The sequence below is a fragment of the Trichophyton benhamiae genome, assembly GCF_000151125.1.
Source record: "Trichophyton benhamiae CBS 112371 chromosome Unknown contig00074.8, whole genome shotgun sequence".
Classification (NCBI taxonomy): domain Eukaryota; kingdom Fungi; phylum Ascomycota; class Eurotiomycetes; order Onygenales; family Arthrodermataceae; genus Trichophyton; species Trichophyton benhamiae.
Genome location: NW_003315102.1, coordinates 90,342 through 110,026, shown reverse-complemented (window position 1 = coordinate 110,026; position 19,685 = coordinate 90,342). Strand labels below are relative to the sequence as shown.

The following is a 19,685-nucleotide window of genomic DNA, read 5'->3' as shown; positions in this document are numbered from 1 at the left end:
TCGTCTGTATAACAGCGTGCTCTCGGTGCATCTCCTCCTATCGAGCCTGGGTGCGGTGGTTGACGTCGACGGTGTGGTGTGTATGTACGTCTCTCTCTCTCTCTCTCTCTCGACTTGAGATCCAAACTAAACGCGACTGCCCAGGCACAAAGTGTTTTGCACCGCGTCAAACGCTAAAAGGGAGCTTTAAGGTTTCGTAATTACGTTACGGTTAACTAAACTTAGTCATCCATATGTATTAATTAGTCATGTATGCTTATATAATATGATTACGGGACGGGCCGAGAGCCGAACCTCGGCTTAGGTACTCTCTTCAGGCAAGATACATCAGTGCCTATACTTAGGCATTACATAGATTCGAGGGCCTCGGGTAGGCTAGATAGACGCGGGGCTTACTCGGGCCAATGTGGATTTGGCAAAGATTTGATAGTGGTATTATTAGAATGTAAGTTGTTCTCTTATAATACAGATAGCTCCTGGATGCTCGACGAAACGTTTGTCCTTCCATTCCCGCTACAAGTATTGCCAACGCATCGCCACGGTCTATATAATTAATGAACACAAAATATACCTCTTAGACACCTTCTTCATCATTTCGTACCCTTGGCCAGGGTGTTTTATTTACTTTTCACCGGCTGGTGCTTTTGCTCAGGTTCCCATTTCAAAATTGAGTATTCAATATCCCAAGATCCTATTATGACTTTCGAGCGGATTTGTTCCTTGAATCCATAGCGTTTATACAGACTATATGCCGCAGTTGAGGATTCAACCCATAGCGGGAGCATCATTTGCTTGGATAGCTGGATTCCCCAGTTTACCAGAGAGCCGCCAATCCCTTTGTGCTGGTGTTCTGGTGAAACGAAGAGAATCGAGAGTTCTACATTCGCAAGTTAGGCAGAGTTTATAAATAAAGATATATCTAGACTTACGAATGTGTGGCTCTTTAATAAACCTCATTTTTCTATCCATCACATCATGGATAACAGTAACTGCAATCTGTCGTTCTTCCGGGTCATCCAACCATTTGAAACTTTCAGGCTCCAGATCGGTTCGCTTTAAGTCTTCAGCAGAATAGTTTGGATTGAGTCTGTAAAGCGCAGCTCCCAGAATTGCTGGGCTGTTTCCGATTCCATTGCCATTCCCATTTACACCACCATTTCCGTTGCTTTTTGCGTGGCTGCTCGGGACCTCATCTGCATCAATGACCTTCAACCACAGAGCACCGCCCCAGATTTCTGGCTCGTGGCAAGTGTATTTCTTTTTACACCGCTCTCGATTTAGAGGGGTATCTTTTCCATTGACGAATTGGCAGAATTGCTCGGACGCAAAGGCTCTGAATTGGACCTCAACAAGTTGGTCCCAGTCTGCATCAGTGACTCGGGTAATAACCAAACGAACCATAATTCACAAAAAATACGTCCTTGTTAAACAATCCTAAATCGATTCAAGTGGGCACCTCTTCTTAATTAGTTAGTTAAACATCAAATGCTGGTAGGATATGGTATCGGATTCTAAGTTCAGGCAAGCCGAGTTTTTCTCTTGCTCGCTGTCAAATTTGCCATAGGCGGTGACTGATAACCATGCAAGTCTAAACCACAGAGGGAGATAATCTTACTTTATCCTTGATTATGTCTAATCGAAGTCAGCTCTTTGTAGGATGTCTGGGTTGTGGTTGGAATAAGGGGCTGTAAAGTTATGAAAGTTAAGAGGGAAAAAATGGCGTCGGCCCGTCGAAGCTAAACTAGTTAACTAACTTCCTGTTAGCTAATTTTAGTAATCTCCGCTTAACTCCCTGCATGTACAATTTACGGCCAAAGAAATGACGGATTCTTAAGATGACTAGTAAAGAGGACACCTATGTGAGCATAGAGTCTGATGCAGAAGTGTGGGTGTGGCTGCCTGAGAGGTAAGGCTATCTCGCGTATACTATTTACGTAACGATGGATAGTCAATTGGTATTTCAACCTATCCATGAGGGCTCTATTATTATTTCTGCATATCCAAAGCATCGCCATGCATGTATTCAACATGGGACCTGGCAAAGGGTACCATGTCTCCCAAGCTGTCGGGTGATTGCTTGAAATTATTTCGGCTTAACTTCCTGTTTAGGAGAAAGATGTATGGGGGGCCCTAAGTGTATCTTGTCGCTTATGATTGCCATCTACCCAAAGGCATCTCAAATTCAAGTCTAAACAATGCGCGCCCGGCGTTGATTACATCATGCCATAATTTGAAGTAACCTTACAGAGTACTCTACAGAAACACTCGAGATCCTACTCCTGATACCGACTCCGTCATCTCATGGTACCCCCTACCGCATACAGATCATGCCGGATGCGTATTTTCATAATTGCTCATCTCAAAACTTTCATGTTCAACTGTCCAACCCCGAGTCTCCCGGATTATCATCTGCTGTGACTCGTGACTTGCAATCGAGGGAGCTTCCCCGCGGTTGAGGGTATGCGATAAACTTCTTGTTCCGGAGGCATCATTCCGGAAATCCGCCTGGGAAGTGCCTATAATCTTCCCAAACTTGTTGGGAAAGTTAGGGCCAGTCTTGGAACTCGACCCAGAATTGTATGGAGGGTACCTGCTGCTCCTTTTGTGGCTACCCTGGCCCCATCCAGTGTTGAAGGCAATGAAAAATGGCTTTAGACAGGGTATTGTGGCTGCCATTATACTGTAATGTAAGAGTATTTCCGTCCATATGACGTATGGCACCATTGAAATGGTTGGGTCGCGTAGATCTACTATGCCATCTATTGTTGTGAGTCGAAATATAGAGAATCCTACCACGCTAATTTCGAGAGACACCAACAGTTAACCTTAGAAAGATTTATTCAATTGCGGTTGACACTTACGGGAGTCTGCAGGCAAAAGCGCCCACTATAACGACTTTTCGGCTCATCGCCATCTGCAATCCCCAGATGAGGTATACCAACATTCCAAACATCATGAGCTCTGATAAAACATCAAACGCGGTGATAAGCTTCCAACGTAATTCCTGAATATCGGAGAGCGCTGTTAGCACAATATGACACTGGGAATATTTAGGACAGCAGTTTACACTAACGATATGATGGCACCTATCGCTTACTATCCAGGGTTTTGTAATGTCACATTTTATGGACATGGCGATTGTAGCAGCAATTCCCCATAGCCCTATAAAAAGTGCAATTGCGGCACACCCACGCTTATATAGAGTGTCACGCCCCAACCTGTATAGGAGCAACCCAACGGCGGCTTTGGCACATGAATACGCCAAAATGAAGAGTATATCGCTGATATAGAGAGTCTGGTAGATGGAATCAGCTTCATGTTTCATTGTAACTGTTAGAGAATAATAGATTGAGGTAAAGGTTATACCTGTTCAGCGGCATTTACGTCAGTTGGGCGTAAGTGTTCTTTCGATTTCCCTACCCCCTGGCTGACTGCTTTCAGTAACACACCGACATGAACAATGCCTAATGTCTATAGTATTTTAACTAGAATTAGTCAGGCCAGGCCAGAAGAGGTCAGAAGTAAGAATAACATACTGATCCTATCCCTGCCACCAAATCATCCAGTCCAAAAGGTCCATTGATATCTGAGCGGATGTATATCCGGATGAAGAAGCACAGCACCATCCACGACATCAGAAGTGTTGAGACAATAACAATATGTCCACTTTGGTCGGTATCAGTGACATGGTAGGCGCGGTGACCATCTGGCACGCTAGATGGGTTCTCCATCAAGTTGTCGGTTCGTAATCATCAATAAACAAAGGAACATTGATTCTCAAGCCCGGGAATGCTGCGCAAATGTTGGACTTGGACGTCCGAAATATTGTCCCATAGCATGAAGTTATACTCTGGAGATTTCCAAACAAGCGATGAAACGCCAACCGATGCCACCAAACTCTGGTTATCAGAAAGAGCAATATGAGAGACTCCATAAAAGAGGCGCACTGGTAAAATGCATTACTCTGTATATATGATCTGTAAATCCAAGTCACTAGCGGGTACCACGGGCGAATAGGAGCAGTGTAAAGGTTCCGTAACAAATGCAGACTTCTTGTTCGGGGATGCAGGGACTTCATGGCAAGATGAAGATACAAAAAGTCGGCCAGAAGGAGCAACCACTCGCGGTAATTTTTCGAAAGCGCAGACGTTCAGCTATTCCCAGTGCTCTGGTCCGGGCAGAGTTCTAATGAAGAAAAAAAAAAAAAAAAAATCCCTTGTACGCCTTGATTTTAGTCCCTTGCCCAGTGCATATCGGTGTTCGGGAGACAATTAAATTGAAGAATGTCATAAAAAATATGCTCATGCCAGAGCACTAGGGCTAGGGGCCGGTTGTGAATATGCGCTCCACCAACATCAGAAATGAACGATCACATCAGAGGTGCTTGAAACCAGCACACATGAATCGGGGAAGACAAGGGCAGTGAGTCTAGTGGATTCGTCGAGATAACGCATATTCAGAGATGCCTTGTTAATTGGAGCGCAGGGCAACGTCGGAAAAGATCCTGTCCGTGCTACAAGGCACCGGGGAGTTGAGACCCTACATTAACACAGTGTTATGCATGTATGTGCCCAGGGAACAATGCCTTACGTTGCACACTGGAAGGGAGTATGACAGAGTATGGTAACAAGGGCCCAACAGGGGGGAAAGATGGCCATTCAAAGGGTCGTGGACAAGAAGCTGACCTTTCCGTGTGGTACCAGGCGAATGTGTAATTCTGTTATGGTCCATCGGGTAATCACGATATTAGGCGTAACAATCATCGCCCCTGGCACCAAGGGAATTCCAATTGAAAGCGTTGGCTGGAGATAACTAGTTACCCGATAGTTCTGGTTCTGACTTGCTTGGGAGAAGATGGCGCGACGGATTGGCGTTTTTTGTTTGCCATCAGACAAAGAAAGACGATCAACAAAGCTGGATGGCTTGTGACCAAAGTCAGGAGCATTGAGCCGAAACCTAAATAAACCGTTATTTAAGCTCAAGATATACATGTAAGTAGACAGAGATGGAGTTGCTCGGCCGTACTTACGCGGGCCTCACGAAGGGGTCAGGCCAGAAGTTTGGCCAGTTAATAGGGTGGAAATAGGGCCATTGATTCTCTAGCGGGAGCTCTGCTTTCCCATCTGGTGCAGATAACAGACGGTTACGACGCATATATCGCCTTCATAGCAGGGAAGTTGAAAAATTCAGCCTGAGCGTTCCGGGACAGCTTGCGGATTCCGGGCGCCGCAGTCCTGTCAGTAACGATGGCGTCTTTCATTGGCAGGCCGTCCTCGTAACGAATTGGAGATCCTGGTAATTAGTTAGTGAATTAAACCAACGATAGTACACAGATAGATACTGGTGGATCGTTACATAGTGACATGCCTGGCAACAAGGCCCCTAGTTATAGTCCTCCGCTGGTATAGCACCGGGCCAGCAAGCAAGACTCTGCGCAGCCTGCAAAAGCTCCTCAAGCTTTTCTTTCAGCCAAAGCTTCTGGCCCCGGCTCAGCCGTTCATTGGCACAGACTGACGCCGTGTCTCTGGGCGAGTGAGACCGCAGATGTTGGTTGCAGTGGAACATGCCCTGCATGGCCTTGATATACCCGGTCCTTTGCTGGCGGCATGTCTTCCCCGGTTTGTCTGATTGTTGCCATTGTATCCTTGCTGGATTTTGATACTCGGGGTCACCGTAACGCCATGGGTGTGGTTATCGTTATCCTGCCTGGGCCCCTTGCGAGCAGGAACCTGTATGTGAAGCTGCATAGCTGCATGTATGTATGTATATACCCAGACCATCCAGCGAGACCGCTGCCCCGGAGACCCAGCAGAGAGCTCTCCGTCTTCCCTGCCCAGCCCAGAAGGGAGAACATGTCCGTTTGCTCTGGAGGGCCCCCCCGGTGCTCAAAACGATGCCCTCCACACAGATATCCCGCGTGTCGTTTCGTCCGGCATCTGTACGGCGGGCGGGCTTTGTGCGAGGTTCCCGCAGCGCCCTCCTGGCCTCCGTCTTAAAGGACGGCCGCCCCCAGGCCCTCAGTCTTGCTCCCGCTCCTGCTCCTGCCTGTCACCCCTCAGCAGTGTCGAGCAGGCCATCGCCATGGGATTCAAGTCGGAGATCAAGCATGACCAGTCCTCAGAGGCCAACAGCCCAGCGGTCGAGGAGGCCGGCGAGAGCCTCTCCTCGATGCGCGGCGGAACGCTCCAGGACAAGCGCGACATGTATCGAATCGGCAACAGTCAGGAGTTGAACGTAGGCGACTCTCCTTCGCTGTCTTCCTTGGATATAACTAGCTGGCTGATTGTCTCCCCTGTCTCCCCGTAGAGGAACTTTCGATTCGTCTCGGTCTTGGGATTCGCTGCTGTGCTGATGTGTACATGGGAGGTTGTCATGATGTACGTCCAACAACACTACGAGAGGACGGGGAAATGCACAAAAATACGGGATTGTGAGAAGCTGATGTCTGGATACCAGAGCGAGCACTACTGGTCTAGTGAATGGAGGACTGAGCGGCATGATCTATACCTACATCGGGGGCCTGTTTGGCTTCTCGTTTGTGATTCTGTCCATGGCCGAGATGGCGTCGATGTGAGTCTTCAACGAGCCTGTACCCACGCCAGGCCGCAGGTAGAGGGCCATGCTCACCATATACTCGCTTCTGCAGGGCTCCGACGTCTGGAGGACAGTACCATTGGGTCTCTGAATTCGCGCCGGCCAGCAGCCAGAGGTTCCTGAGCTATGTGACCGGCTGGGTTTGTGTGCTAGGCTGGCATACGGGCATCGCGGGCTGCTCCTACACAGTTGCGAACATGCTCGTCGGCCTTATTGCAATAAATAACCCGGGCTATCAGCCTGAACGGTGGCATGGCACTCTGCTGATTATTGCGATAGCCCTCATGGCCATAATCTTCAATACCTTCTTTGCGCAGAAGCTGCCTTTCATCGAGGGGGTCATCCTCCTCGTCCATGTGTTCGGATTCTTCGCGGTCCTGATCCCTCTCTGGGTCCTGGCTCCCTTGAATTCAGCTGAGGAAGTCTTCCTGAATGTGGTCGATAGGGGGGGATGGGGAAACAATGGCCTCGCCTGTCTTGTCGGATTAGGAGCTCCCATATATGCTCTTATTGGTATTGAACATATTCCCTTGAACTGGCATGCAAATCACTAACCTGGCCTGGATTTATAGGGCCTGATTCCGCTGTTCATATGTGTACGCCTTCTCTTCTTACCTTGTGTTCACACCATTGAAACAACCAACTCAGTTCTACTGACTTCCTGGCATTAGCCGAAGAAATCAAGGATGCTTCCCGAGTATTGCCCCTGAGCATGCTTTGGACCCTCATTTTGAACGGAACCACCGGTTTGATTATGCTCATCACATACGCCTTTTGTGTGTATGATATCGATGCAGTCCTCAAAGACCAGACCGGCTTCCCCTTTATTTCCGTCTTCTTGCATGCCACCCAGTCTGTTAGGGCAACAACAGCAATGACATCCCTCATACTGGTCCTTCAGGCCTGTTCAGCCATCAGCAATGTTGCCACTACTTCCCGCCAGCTCTATGCATTCGCCCGTGACGGTGGCATTCCTTTCCCTTCATTTTTTGCCAAGGTAAGTAGTTATAGCTTCACCCTCCCGTGGCATCCAAATGCGGATACGAAGCTCTATATATCACCGCACTGTTGACCATACCTATCATGTAGATTGATAAACGCTTCGTCGTCCCTCTCAACTCTCTCTGCGTCAGTTTCTTCATCGTCTGCCTGCTATCCCTGATAAACATCGGGTCAACAGTTGCGTTCCAAGCCATCATATCCCTTGGTACTGCCTCACTTCTGTCGTCGTACATTATCTCCATCTCCTGTGTTCGCCTCAGGCGCTGGCGCGGCGAGCCACTTCCACCAGCTAGATGGAGTATGGGCCGCTGGTCCAGCACAGTTGAGACCATAGCGATCCTCTTCCTTCTCATCGCCTTTAGTTTCTCATTCTTCCCGCTTGTCAGCCAAGTTGATGTGACAACTATGAATTGGAGCTGTGCCATTTTCGGAGGAGTGGTCCTGTTCTCTCTAATCTATTATGTCCTGCATGCCAGACATGTCTACAAGGGACCGGTTACGCGAATAAGGCCGTGGGCAGAGGCAGCTCGAATCGAATAGTCGAGTATAAAGGCTGCTGCTCCTTCTATCACTCCTTTAGCCTCTTCCTTCGCGCAGATAACTAGTTAACCCCCGTGGCTTGGCCATTTCATTCATGGGCTTGAGGGGACTAGGCTTGCATGCACGAGATTTATGTAAATAAATGACCCCCCAAAATAATGATGGATGATCTCTTTGCTTGTACATGGAGAGTGGTGTTTAGCTGAATACACCGGCAGCTCACCCAGAATTTCAGCTTGCCAACGACTCGACTCATACTCTTATACGGGGCAATGGCCGAGTCCCTGGTTGACAGGGGGGCCACGATAGTCAAAATGAGAAGGATCAGGAGCGGCGTAGACTGAGGCTACGCCTTGCCTGATACTTGGTGATTGGCTACCTACGATCTGAGCTGTTGGCTTTTGACTCATACAGGTCCAGGGGTTGGTTCAATACAAAAAGCCTGAGGCCACGCAACGCTACCAGGCGTCCCCATAATCTTCCCCCAGAGCTTCAAATCTCGTTCACAAGCAAGCGTTCCAGGAATCATGGATTTCGATCTTCTATATGACAGGCCTGGGGGCGAACCGTACCTGACTATACCCGGACACCCAAACATCATCATCACTCCTCCACGGATCGAGGATGCCAGTGAGCTCATCGGTATCCTCAACAATTTTGAGGTAGCAATATGGCTGCAAGGCCCTCCATACCCATACCCCGTGGACGAGGCAAGGCAATACCTGAGGACAGTTAGCATACCCAGCTCGCTGCAGATTAGAAAGGAAATAGAGGCACACAACAGTAGTGTTAACGGAGGCGGACATGGAAACGAGACGACCAACCGTTTCCTGAGCGGCTGTCCAGTGAATTCAATTCGAGAGATTGACCCAGAAACTGGCAAGGAATCCCTTATAGGCTGTATAGGTATAAGGAGAGACGACTTCTACGAGTTCGAGGATGATGCAGTGCGGGAGGCAGAATTTAAAGCCAATGCTGCAAAGAAAGCTGGAGATGGAAGCATCATATGGGCGATGGGGAGTAAGTCTCTGCTTCATTATAAGCCCCCAGATAGGCCAAAAAATGGTTTGAGTTATGACTGATAAAAATGTTGCAGACTTCCTTAGCCCATCCCATAAAGGACGTGGTATCACGACAATGGCAGCTAAGACTGTAATTGACTGGGGCAAGAAGCATATGAACATCAAGGAAGTCCGAGCCTCGATGTTTGATGGGAATATTGCCAGCCAAAGGGTGTATGAGAAGATTGGTTTCAAGCATATGACTACCAGAAAAGACGCCCTGACGAGAGCTGAAATAAAAGGGGGTGGGAAAATAACGATCCACGTTCTTACTTCGAAAGAACAGTGACGGGTGGGATGCATTTTATTAGCTGTATCGTACATATGGGGAATCTATTGCTCAATGTAGTGCAAGAATTAAGCTCGGTTCGCTGATAATAAAAAATCTATGAGCAGAGATACACTGAATGAAACAAAATTTGATATAAAGGGTATATATATGTATGATGCGATTGATAATGCCTGAAAGATACATATTAGTAACGGGGTTTCTGGCTGCGTTCATATTCGGGGATTCTGACCTTGAAATTATCTGGAATTAAGCATCTGTACTTGAACTGGCTTAGTAGTTGGCTAAATACACTCAGGTATTAGATTTCTGGAAAACTGTGATTGCATATACGCTTGCTGGATATATGTGCCTGTATATATTATGGCCGTCAAAGTGACGGACGATACATGGCTTCAGGTCACGATAGGCAGTCTCCCGAAACTAGTCGTTGAGAACAACCTAACGTTCCACGAAATTGTAATTCAAGAGGCTCGTGGTTTTCTGAAAAAATGGCAGGCCGTATCCTTATACGGACATCGAAGTAGTGAAGACACCACTTGGAACGTACGTCCTTATGAAGGTAGGTTCCAAATGAAGTTCAAATTAGCTCCTTCGAAACCGGACCAAGCCTGGTTGCCGCCATCTCCAAAAGGTGCCATTGAAGGATCAAAGGGCAACGATAACCAGTCATCGGCACTGATGTCATTTAACGAAGAGATCGGATCCTCAAAGACAGGATTATTAGAAACATCCATGGAGGAATTCATAGGAGCAGAGCCAATTCCTCCGGGAGAGTACTGCTGTACTTGAGCTTGCTGTAGAGGATGGGGCAATTGCTGCTGCTGCTGTTGCTGCTGTGGTTGTTGTGGCGATGCTTGTAGACCCTGGGTTGCAGGCGAAGTATTCTGGGCCTTTGGCAAGGGAGTAACAGAAGAAGGGCGAGTTGTTGACCGGCTGACTTTTGGATTCTTATTTGACAGCACAAAGCTCCTTCGTAGTCGTGAGAGCAGAGAGTCTAGGAGTGTTGCATATCGGGAGGCTAGATGGATGTCGTCTAGCGAACTCGATCGTAGAGCCTGGATACTCTTTGTCAAAATATCAAGAGACTCTTGAAGTTTGGCATTACGGACGCCTAAACTTAGGGCTTTGAGAAGGAATATAGACGAGCTTGTGATGCGCAGGAATATTCTGACTGGCGAGAATCGAAGAGCGCCGTTTTCAGCGAGCGTGGTGACTTTCTGTAATAAGCTGCATGAGCCGTCAATCACCTCTTGTATGAATTCATAATCAATTTCGTCCATGTTTGCCTGGCGAACGTCATCCATAACAACGTCGGGGTCTGATTCATTGAGTACACGCTCCACCACCGCTTGCATTCCGATGGAGTTGGTGTAGACTCTAACAAACTGGTACTCAATGAATATCATGTCACCGAAAGGCCGTGAAAGGTCTATTAATATGATTGTTAGCGGGGCAAGGATGATATGAAGTGCGCCACACTTACGTTTAGAGTCCAGATGCTTCTGCCGCCATTGAGATAGCAATGGGCGGAAGTGATCTAGAAGCCCAATATACCGACCACTATGCAACTGTTGTCGTGTGAATGTTGCAGAGGGAAAGAACATATCCGTAACGGATTTTGCCAATTTCGTCAACTCGATCCACGAGTTCATAAAAGTCTGCCACTCGTCAATACCAGTATTGAGCGACGACGGGGCAACTATGGAGTGGTTCAGGCTTTGCGGCATTAGGGACATGCACCCCAGCCTAGATGCCAGCTGGTTGATGAACACGTAAAGCAGCTGGCGTATACGATGGCGAGGGAAATTCATGGTTTCTTCAACCGGGAAACCCTGGAGTTCTCCTTCGGGGCTCGATATAAGGCTTTTAGCTCGTGAATCGTCCGTATCGAAGATTCCAAGTTCATGTGCTAGAGTTAGGCCAGAGCCAAGCAACATCCATGACATTCGATCGGAACGGCGTGCAGGCTCAATGACGTCCTCCAGCCATCTGCTCGATGCAGACACAGAGGAGTCCGGACTTGTCGAGTCATGGTGTTCTGGAGTATTGTCCATCATCAAATCTGAGTCCCATCCGTCACTCTCGGGTGGGAAATGTAGAGACCGGGGATGCCATTCTGACATTACTAACAGGGCCTCGATGGTCCCAACAGTGCGAGTCTTGGCCTTGGAGCCTTTCTCCTGACCGAGCATTACGCGCATAATCAAATGTTGGCAGTGCTGCCAGAGCCTTTGATGGATGAAGAAGCCTCGGGACGCTCCGCCCACGCCGGGTAGAGTATGGTATCGCGATGAAATCATGAGAATAGTGCAGCATAGAACAGGCTCCTGGGAGATAAGCCAGTAGTGATTTCGATGATGGGAGTAAAAATGTGAAAGAATGGGAGATAGAGGAGCCATATTCTTGAAGAACCTGAGAACAGTTAGTCAGATAGTCATGGGCAAAATAGGATTGCAGAGCAGGGTAATGACATACATATCAACATAAGTCACTGCCTCTCGGGATGAGAACCAGCCCATCTTAACAAAACGGCACTGATCCCAAACAGCCAATACATCTGGTTCGACGTGAGAGAGCTGCGTTGGGTCCGATGTGGGGGAACCTCCATACGAGGTAGTTGATGTTGGCGTATCGTAGGTGCGGATTCCTGCATGAGACTGGGTCTTTTGATGTTGCGAGTAGGGACGTTCCTGTCCTGTACCTGTACCTGCAGTAGCACTACCGTTAACATCATCCCCAGCACCACCTTCTTTCGATACGGATGGCCGCCGGTCAGTATCGACATCAATCATTTCATTGTCCTGCTCCTGCGCAGCAGCCTGGAAGAGAATGTTCAATGCATCGTTCCCACTCGACACGACAGTTCGCATGACCGAAGTATGTAGGCCATGGGAACTACTTGACTGAGCACCAGCATGAAGCCGATCTGATGAGCTGCCTCGATATTCGCGTCTATGGACGTTATTCGTGGTGGAAGAGGTCAAGACAGGTGACAAACTGCCGGTGCTGCTCATGTTAGCCGGTGTAGCAGGTGCAGCGCGGCCAACAGGGTCAAAATGCATGCTTGTATGTCCGCTAGCTGTGCTGGTATTGGAATTGGGAGCGCCCCCAGCCGCACCAGGTATGTTGTGAGCATGATGCCCCGTCGAGGAGGGTGTGTCCCCAGCATTCGATACGGAATAGAGCGCGTCATGAACCGATTGGTTCACCTGGTTGGCTTCCTCCGTATCCGCATCAGCACCGGCTATTTGCCCTGCGCCGGCATTTGTAGCGTTGGTAGTGGTAGCGGCAGTGGTGGTGGAGAAAGGGGCTGACGTCTCTGGCGCGGATGTGTTCGTGGTGGTATCTATATATAGAAGATTCAAGATGAGCGTCAGTCAGATACTCCATAGATGTACGCAACACCATCCCCCAAACCCCAGCTGCACGACATTAAGATGTGCATTATGAGTCCCGCCTGTCCGCCCAACTCCCGCCGTTTATCCGCCCTCCGGCAGAAAAGAGAAAAAAGAAACAAAACAAAGCAAAAACAAAAACCTGGGCGGAACGGCGGAAGGCGGGGAGGAAGGCGGGGAGGAGTGGCAGTAAGCAGCAGCGGGTGTAATAATTACCCTTCTTCTTCTTGCGCGCCCAGGCCCGGTCCTCGCTGAACTGGCAGTTCCGCTGCTCTCTGCGACATCGCAGACACGGCGGGCCTGGCGGAATCCCGCGATCGTTGTTCCCGCCGAGCTCGCACTTCGCCTTGCGCTGGCGGCAGGACATGCAGGCCTTATACGTGCGCAGGAACTCTCTCCTGCTCGACGCCCGGCTCCATGTAGGCCGTTCGACCTCTGCACCCTCCATGCCTCACGTCTGGCCGTCCCGGCTCTCTCCCGACTCGCCTGCTGTGGTTCTCTCTCTCTCTCTCTCGCGTCCTATTTTTCGTCTGCCTTCCGTTTAAAGCTTCTTTTCTCGTCCGCTCGCTCGGGGTCGGCGTTCGTGCAGTTACGTGATGTGGTGTCGCCGTGCCTCAGCCCAGGTAACGACAGACATGGCGATGCTGGTGCTGGTGAGGTTGGCGATGCGAGGAGAGTCCAGTTGCTGACGCGCGCTAACCGGCCTCAAACGTCCCAGCGCTCCCCTTGGGCGGCTTTCCTTGCTACTTAGATCGGGGACTCACTCTGTGGGGGAAAACGGCCGCAAGACGCCAGCCGCGGCCTCGGCAAGGACAATCCCGCTGCTAGCCGAGCCAGTCAGACTCGGTCGCTTGGTCAGCAGCTTAGGTAATAGCCGAGATGTTATTAATATATGACAAAGCAGATTACTCAGCATGAAAATCCGGGGAAGCAGGCAGAAGGCTAAGAAGCAAGAAGTAGGAATATAGGCTGGATTAGAAGAGGTAAGTAGAAGGACGGGCAGCCTTGCAGCGCAAAGAAGAATATGTACAGTGAAAGAGAAGTTGGTTAAGAGGGGTCTAGTTGCGGACACGGATGGGGTGAGCCTCCGTGTTGAAGACAAACTTGTCCTTTCCACTACGGCTAATCTGCCAGTCGGCCTCTGCAGAAACAAGTTAGCCACGTTGAATCTGGTTATTGATTATTTATTAAGGGGGGGTTTCAAGGAAATAGCATACCATCAGAGAAAGCCAGGTAGGTGTACTTCAGAGTCTCGGCAAAGAAGAAGCTGGGTTGGCTGTCGGTCTTGGATCCGCCCTTGGCAGCGTTGACATCGCTGATGGAGGAGAAGCCGCTGTCCGTCTTGGTGGTCTCGCTGATGGCCACAAAGGCATCCCAGATCCATCGTTGATACTGTTTGGAGAGAGAGGGGAAGTTAGTCGAGACAACAATATATGAACCCACATGCATAGAATTACGAGTGTATATACCTTCTTGTCTCCAGTGACTCGGTAAGCGTAGTAGAAACTCTCGATGACCTCAGGCCGCAAAACATATCCAGAGCTGTTAATATAAAAGCCGGACTTGGTGAAGAAGGAAGCCTGGTCACTGGGGACGTTCTTCTCGTCCCAGCCGAAGGACTCAGGTCCGATCTTGGTCACTGTATTAGCATAAGTCTTGTGGCAACCGTCAACCAGCTTCAGTCCGAATCGGGTGAATTCAGGTCGGTTTAGCTCTCGTCCGCCGAGGATGAAGTTGCCTCCATCAAAACAAGCGAGGTGCTGGGAGCTCTTGACCAATGCTCCGTTTGCCCAGGCTCCAACAAATGTGGTGTCAGGGTGTAGCAAGGGGGAAGATTTCAAATGTTCAATTGTCGACTGGGCAGCCAGCACCCATCTAGATGTACATATTTATTAATACTGATTGGTTTAAAACGATATCGGATGCATGAATTCTTACCTGTCTTTGTATTTTCCAAACGCACTACGGTCGTAGACGTACATCTTGATTAGATACTCGTAAAAGGAGTCATCACCACCCTCCCAGCTGGCACTGGCACGCTCAAACTTGCCGGTCTGGATGTTGATGCTTCCTCCAACAAGACCGGGGAATACCTCGTTCGACTTGGGCTGGGGATTGAGCAAGTACTCCTCAGCTTTCTGGGCAAGCTTGCCGTACTCTTCCTTGTTGGTCAAGTCAGAGAGCCGTGTCCCTATACGGGCGAGTCAGTTGGACATGTGCCATGGGGATGTCACTTCGTATCAGATAGAATCTTACATTCAAGAACCAGCGTTCCGACCGTTGCAAGGCCGTTGCTGGTGGCGCCGTCCTACATTAAACCGTGTCAACCCAGCCACGTCCCATACCATGTCAGTCAACGACTTACAGTAGTCTGCTTAGGAATGTTCAGGGTATTTGAGGGGATGCCGGTGGTGGAGTTGAATGAGAATTTAAGGACATCCGCAAGCTCTACAGCCTTCTTGAGCAGGACATCGACTTTCTCGGGCTAGATAGAATAAAAGTCAGTAATTCTGAACCTTAAACCGCAGTTAATGATGCGTCTCCATAGCTAAACAACAGTTGGACCTACATCTGCATTCATAGCTCCGGAATTCTTCAACAAGTCGTAGCCAGATATCAAACCTCCTAGGTAGCGGATAGTTGTCTCAAACAAGCTGCAGAGATCGTCTGTCTTGCTGAAATCGATCTTGCTAATATGGTCCAGGATCTGGTTTACAACATCTGGCAATCCCATGATGATGGCAGTCGAAAGCGCATCAACTGGCGTGGCTCCCCAACCGTTCCTATCACATAATCATAAGCGAGGAGCGACAAATGGCAGTTGCTGTAGGTGATGTATGCGTATATAAAAAAAGGCAAAATAGGGTAATAGAATATCGTACAGTGGGTTGGATCCCTCGTTGGAGACTGGCCGGAGTTCGTCCATTGGATAAGCGTGGGTCATATAACCCTTCCACGCATGGTTGAATGCATCTTTGATAGCTTGCGGTTTGTCCTCGTCGGCAAGATCGGCGAGGGCCACGAATCGATGCTGGTTTTGATTCATGGTAGGCAGGGCGAGGGAGGTGAGGGCGAGCGAGGAAACGCCCAGGAGTGATAGTGACTTCATCTTTGGTTATGTCCGTATGCTCGGCGTCCAGTGGTATAATAAATGAGAGAACGAAAGGAAGAAGAAGATAGTAGGATCGCAAAAGAGGGACTTGACGATTATAATATATAGATGCAAAGAGGGAAAATAAGAAGAAAGCAACCCACTGTCTTGCTGACCATACGGGATATCAGGCTCAACAGCAGCAATCAGATATCATCCCCATCACACAACCGGGAGATGGAGAAGGGGAGAGAAAGCCGAGGAGGGCTCCTTAAACTCGAGATCCCTTGATCGACATGGAGCTCTTTTTCCTTCTCTCTTTTTCTTTTCTTCTTCTTCTGCTACTTTGCTTCTCCATCTTCTTCAAATCATAAAATAATAATCTTATGAGGGTCCCTTTGCTTTGGGCGCCTCCATATCCACCAACCCCCGGCAGGAACAGAGCTTCATCCTGGCTCGCTCCTCACCTGCCCATGCAAAGGTGAAAAAAAAGAAAAAGAAAAGCAGGGAGAGAATCCCTGGCCAACTAGCGTGTTCGCGGTGGAACTCCCAGATCTGCTTTCCATCACAGATATCACAGGTTGTTGGCTGTTAAACTAGTTGGTGTTAAGCTCCGCGCAGTCTGACCATCAGGAGATCTCAATTTCAGCCACTCTGGCAGTCATTTTTGGATGTGTATTCCATGTTTCTTTTCCCTTGCAGCGGTACATCGGAGCAGAAACAATGGTTTTGTTGCCCGTTCCACGAGGTGATATGTGTATATATTGTTCCGAGTGATGGTTGATGCAAGGCAAGGCATCCCGGGCGTGGTGCTCTCACAGAGTTGCCGGATATGTATCATATTCTATCTGCTGCCGTGCTGCCAGGGACGGGAGAGACTGGCGGGTACACTCTGTCCTCGAGTAAGTATCTCGATTACGGAGTACGGAGTACTGGCTCTCTCATCGTCCACCGGTCCTTTCTCACACCGAGCAGCTCGCGCCAGAGCTGGTAGGGCGTCGCACGAAACAGATATCAGACGACCTGGGGACGCCGGCCCAACGAAGCGGTTTGTTAGTTGCATCGACGGCCATCGTCACCCGCCGCTCATCTCGCCGGGGCTGGCTCCTGTGCCGATGTCACGGCCCCATAAGTTACGAGATGGAATCTTTGGTCTTGTTGTGCCTTTCTTTGCGTTTACCCTCCTTACCCCTGAAAGTGATCAGCAGCTAGGGGGGAGGACACGCTTAGACGAGTAACGAATTAACAGGCGGTTTTCTTTTTTTTCCTCCCTGTTGCCTGCCCGTCGATGGGCTGGCTGTTGAACCAAAGGACAGGACCAGCAAGTTATGTGCGACCTGGGGCCGGCTTGTCTGTTCCTGGTCCTTGACTCTGATGCTGCTGGCGAGCGAAGGGCGAGACCGGGACGTAACTTAGTCCGTGAGATAACCACCGTGTCTCGCTTTGCCACGAACTCTCCACGGCGACAGCATCTCTACCAGCGCCGGCGATGTGTATACTACTCCGTACTTACTTGCTGACCGACATCTGACCCCCACAAACGACCGCCAGCAAGCATGTTGCATGTCTCGTGATGGCGTGATGGCGTGAAGGCGGGATCCTCAGGGCCGTGTCTCTCGTCCTTGGGGTGGATCTAGTTAGTTGAATCCAACGCACACACAGAGTTGGTTATACTCCGTACATTCGAGCATCACCACCACCACCACCACCGGATGAGACGAAGTCGCCTGCCCCCCGACCTCTCGGCCATGAGGATGGAGAAGAGAAGATTATCAGATAACTAGTTTAACGTGCCCGGCATGGACCTTGACTCGCTGCAGCAAGGGTCAACAGACCCATTTTAGGCCCTCCACTAACTGCAGCACTGCTCTGGTCTTAAACCGCCTGATATACTTATATCGAGCAGGCCGGCAGCCTCACCAGAGTTTAGCGAGTTATGTATGCGGTCCTCCCTCCTGGGCTGCCTCTTCAGGCGAGTTGGCCTCTGTTTACCGCCTCCCTGTCAATGGCGAGATGAAATCATACTTGTACGGAGTCCAAGCAGACGGCTGTTCTCTTCCTCGGCCAGGTGCCGCCTGGAATCACATCTTCACCGTCAAACTTCTTTCGTCCCCTTTGTTCGTCCTTGCTCAGGCCGCGATGGTTATGTCGAGCCAGTGATCGCCAGTGATCACACGCTTGAAATCCATCCCTCGATTGTCAACGAAGCCACGCCTGGCCTCCACCGCTCTGCCGCTACTACCTACGACCATCATGGCTCCTTTGTTGACGGGAGCGTTATACATGCATGCATGCGTGCATAGGTAGTTACCCCGCTCATGTCCGGGGAATACTTGACATAGACGGCTGAGAACAGCGCAGTCGGTCAAAAAGAAAAAGGCGCTCTGCCGTCTTCCTACCAACTGCTTGGTACACTACAAAAGGACCTCGGCGGTGGGCCCCAGAGAGGGACAAGCAGTGCGGGGTGGGAAGCATATGCTTGTATACAGCAATTAAACATATGCATTTAGAAAGGCACGGCCTGGTCTCCGGATCCCGGTTGCGGACTTCCCTTCCCTTGCCCATACTTTAGGGCCCAGGCGGGAGGTCGACGGGGGGTGCAGACGGGTCTATCAAGTGACTATCATGTGCCGGGGGGCCTTGAGGTTAAGTATACACCTCTTTGTTGTTACCGTCTTTTTACATACTACTCTTATCTTATAGATCTATAGCAGAGGACTCTTTGCCCGGCTGTACGCCCAGTTCATGGAGGTAACGTGCCTTCGTGCAAAATGCAACTCCAGCTCTTCGACTAAATTCCTCTCACGGATCACCAGCGGGTCACACAAAAAAAGCTGGGGAATTGGGGAGAAACAGTCTAGGCGGCGGACGAGGGGCTTATACTTGTCAAACTGTCTGTCCAACCGGCAAGCCAAAGGGATACCCATCGCCATCCTGAAGTTTTGTGAGTTCTAACAACCGTCGAACAATCTATCATGTTGGCGACGGCTTCTTCGACCGTTTAAGCCTAAGTTGCCTAGTTATGCATGTCTCGGATTCAAACTCTTGGTTGATCTTTAGCTTATTGCTATCGATTGTATGGAGTAATTCTGATACACGGCTGAACATATTTCTTCTCAGCTAGAAGAGAACTATTCTTAATATTTCATATCACATCCTTCTGTCTAACAGATACCCCTTTATCGGCGCCAACGCCCGTTAGATTACGACCTATTTTATAGGTGGTATCGGATCAGTCACGCCTTACAGGTGGCAGTGAAGCCTTAACTAGTTATCTGGTGGCCGTATTTCAGGCAGCTATCGCCAGCCAGGATAGACCCCTTGGTTAACTCTCTTATCGATATGGACTCTTAATCCAATTTTTTATCAAGGATAGCAACTGCGCTATCAGGCACCGGTTTGACGTAATCACAAATGCATGAAGAAGATCCCCTGGGCTGAGATACATCTTTATTTTGATCATAGGGATGCCCCTTTGCCCTGTTATTTATTGCATCTACCCGTCGAGCTACGCCAACCCATATTCTCGTTCGTCTTTGCCGAATGATTATAAGGGGAGGTACGCGGCGTATTCTGTGCGTCATACCTCTTTGGCCGCAATACCCCCGAATAGCCAGCTTTTAGAGGAGGCAAGCGACCGTCTCTATCTAACGCTTCTATGCAGAATCTATTTCTGTGTGGGGGCTATATATATTGTGCTATAAAAGGGT

At 49.4% G+C, this 19,685-nt stretch overlaps 7 protein-coding genes across 7 annotated transcripts; 4 read left to right on the top strand and 3 right to left on the bottom strand.

Annotated features, from left to right (window-relative positions):
- Positions 1-617: 617 nt before the first annotated feature.
- Positions 618-1,401, bottom strand: ARB_00041 (uncharacterized protein; the record flags this gene model as incomplete). Its single annotated transcript, XM_003013548.1, has 2 exons — positions 618-877; positions 930-1,401. 2 exons carry the CDS (start codon positions 1,399-1,401, stop codon positions 618-620), a joined length of 732 nt encoding a protein of 243 aa, XP_003013594.1.
- A 4,356-nt stretch (positions 1,402-5,757) lies between these two features.
- On the top strand, positions 5,758-6,306 carry ARB_00040 (uncharacterized protein; the record flags this gene model as incomplete). The annotated part of the gene is made up of 1 exon (XM_003013547.1): positions 5,758-6,306. One exon carries the CDS (start codon positions 5,758-5,760, stop codon positions 6,304-6,306), a length of 549 nt encoding a protein of 182 aa, XP_003013593.1.
- Positions 6,307-6,791: 485 nt separating this feature from the next.
- On the top strand, positions 6,792-7,148 carry ARB_00039 (uncharacterized protein; the record flags this gene model as incomplete). Its single annotated transcript, XM_003013546.1, has 1 exon — positions 6,792-7,148. One exon carries the CDS (start codon positions 6,792-6,794, stop codon positions 7,146-7,148), a length of 357 nt encoding a protein of 118 aa, XP_003013592.1.
- Positions 7,149-7,306: 158 nt separating this feature from the next.
- On the top strand, positions 7,307-8,136 carry ARB_00038 (uncharacterized protein; the record flags this gene model as incomplete). The annotated part of the gene is made up of 2 exons (XM_003013545.1): positions 7,307-7,591; positions 7,684-8,136. The coding sequence occupies 2 exons, from the start codon at positions 7,307-7,309 to the stop codon at positions 8,134-8,136; spliced, it is 738 nt and encodes a 245-aa protein (XP_003013591.1).
- Positions 8,137-8,663: 527 nt separating this feature from the next.
- Positions 8,664-9,486, top strand: ARB_00037 (acetyltransferase, GNAT family; the record flags this gene model as incomplete). The annotated part of the gene is made up of 2 exons (XM_003013544.1): positions 8,664-9,156; positions 9,233-9,486. The coding sequence occupies 2 exons, from the start codon at positions 8,664-8,666 to the stop codon at positions 9,484-9,486; spliced, it is 747 nt and encodes a 248-aa protein (XP_003013590.1).
- A 554-nt stretch (positions 9,487-10,040) lies between these two features.
- ARB_00036 (uncharacterized protein) lies at positions 10,041-13,251 on the bottom strand (the record flags this gene model as incomplete). The annotated part of the gene is made up of 3 exons (XM_003013543.1): positions 10,041-11,901; positions 11,965-12,835; positions 12,960-13,251. The coding sequence occupies 3 exons, from the start codon at positions 13,249-13,251 to the stop codon at positions 10,041-10,043; spliced, it is 3,024 nt and encodes a 1,007-aa protein (XP_003013589.1).
- Positions 13,252-13,942: 691 nt separating this feature from the next.
- ARB_00035 (uncharacterized protein) lies at positions 13,943-15,993 on the bottom strand (the record flags this gene model as incomplete). The annotated part of the gene is made up of 8 exons (XM_003013542.1): positions 13,943-14,025; positions 14,102-14,276; positions 14,354-14,759; positions 14,823-15,075; positions 15,141-15,192; positions 15,250-15,369; positions 15,454-15,667; positions 15,767-15,993. 8 exons carry the CDS (start codon positions 15,991-15,993, stop codon positions 13,943-13,945), a joined length of 1,530 nt encoding a protein of 509 aa, XP_003013588.1.
- Between the last annotated feature and the right edge of the window lie 3,692 nt (positions 15,994-19,685).